The sequence below is a fragment of the Octopus bimaculoides genome, chromosome 5 (genome assembly GCF_001194135.2).
Source record: "Octopus bimaculoides isolate UCB-OBI-ISO-001 chromosome 5, ASM119413v2, whole genome shotgun sequence".
In the NCBI taxonomy this organism is placed as follows: Eukaryota; Metazoa; Mollusca; class Cephalopoda; order Octopoda; family Octopodidae; genus Octopus; species Octopus bimaculoides.
In genome coordinates, this window is record NC_068985.1 from 15655661 (window position 1) to 15657454 (window position 1794).

General features: G+C 37.3%; 1 protein-coding gene across 1 annotated transcript in view; it reads right to left on the minus strand.

The window, feature by feature from the left end:
• Positions 1-1456: 1456 nt before the first annotated feature.
• The window catches only part of LOC106881210 (sodium/calcium exchanger 3-like), a 243749-nt gene continuing 243411 nt past the window's right edge, over positions 1457-1794 (minus strand). Inside the window, exon 6 of the mRNA XM_052968147.1 lies at positions 1457-1736. Within this exon, the coding sequence (XP_052824107.1) occupies positions 1472-1736 (265 nt within the window). The 3' untranslated portion in view covers positions 1457-1471. The remainder of the gene's footprint in view (positions 1737-1794) is intronic.

Below are 1794 nucleotides of genomic sequence, written 5' to 3' on the forward strand. Positions count from 1 at the left end.
AGCCCTTGTTTCAAATATTTTGAGTAATATAAAGCTTTCCTAAGGCGGCGAGCTGGCAGAAATGTTAGCACGCCGAGCGAAATACCTAGCGGTATTTTGTCTGTCTTTTCGTCCTGAGTTCAAATTCCACCGAGGTCGACTTTGCCTTTATCCTTTCGGATACGATAAATTAAGTACCAGTTACGCACTGGGGTCGATGTAATAGACTTAATCCCTTTGTCTGTCCTTGTTTGTCCCCTCTATGTTTAGCCCCTTGTGGGCAATAAAGAAATAAGAAACGTTAGTACGCCGGGCGAAATGCTTAGCGGTATTTCGTCAGTCTTTACATTCTGAGTTCAAATTCCGCTGAGATCGACTTTGCCTTCCAGTTGCGTACTGGGGTCGATCTAATCGATTGACCTCCTTCCCAAAAAATTCGGGCCTTGTGCTTAGAATACTCTGGTGGTTGAGAAAGATGGGAACGTGTATCACATGTGATGCTTAGACACCAGGAAAATATATCCTGTGTATCACATGTGATACACAAGACAGGCAAACGGTTAATATGCTACATGTCGGGAATAATAAAAAGCTAATGAGAGGCAGATATGAGTTAAGACATATAGGTATGTTAGGGTCTGTTAGTGTTATTCGATCGATAAATAGGTATGTTAGTGTTAATGTTAACATCTTTAGTGTCGGGATCGTTAAAATATTAACTAGAAATAATAATGCAGTGAAAAGGAAAAAAAAGCAAAAATAAAAAAAATAATATAAATAATAACTAACATTATTTTAATTATTCCAGCAAGTACGGGACACACCTCTAGGCATGTCATATCGAGGAGGTATCGGTGAAATATAAACTTTGCTGTATTTGTTAAAGTAGTAATGAAACAATTTCTAAATAAATATACAATTATGTACATTGTTTAGCGTTGGAAAAATTGTTTAGATACCCCAGGGTTGTCATCTGCATGCACAGATCAGTTAAGTCAGTGTCAAACATATTTAACGTAGGCGTCATAAAAATGGCTACAAATAATTATACGATGAAACTGAACAAAAAATTGTAGCATCTTGGTAGGGTCACCTTCCAGTGGTAATAAACACACGCACTGGTTTTAAGTGAAAGAGTATCAGTGTGTGCGTTTATTATTGACATGATGACCCTCCCAAGATACAAAATCTGATTCAACTCGCGATTTCACATCGAAAAGTTTCGAAACCAAAATATAAAGAAGAACCAGCATTTGATGGCATAAATGTATTATGATGTATCATTGTCTATAATTGAGAGTAAGTGGTGCAACAGCGCTGTAGAATTGGCGAGTGTTTCGTTAGCATGAAAAACTGGTTGCAAATCTTTAAACGAAGTCTGTGGGTATGGCTAAAAAGTATGAAGACAGTGTCTATAGAGGTACTTCATCCAATCCTTGGATTACAGGACTCACCCTTAACCAACAGGAAAAAGAAAAATCCAATATACCCTTTATGAAATCGAAGTCAACTTACCGTCATCGTTTATAATGGTGACCATATTGATGGCGATTTTGCCTAAAACTACTCGGTCATTTTCAGCCGATTCCGAATCCAAATAAAGCTTAATGTAGAAAAACTCATCTGGTTCCCAAACGTCATCATCAATGATCTCCACCTGAATCTCTTTCGAAGTCTCGTTTGGTTCAAAAACCACAGTCTCTTTGATTGGTCTGTAGTCGCTTTCGGATTCTGCCGTTCCATCACAAGTTTCCACTCTGCAATGAAATTAAGAATTCAATGTCAAAACAATGATTAAGAAAAAAAAAAAAAAAA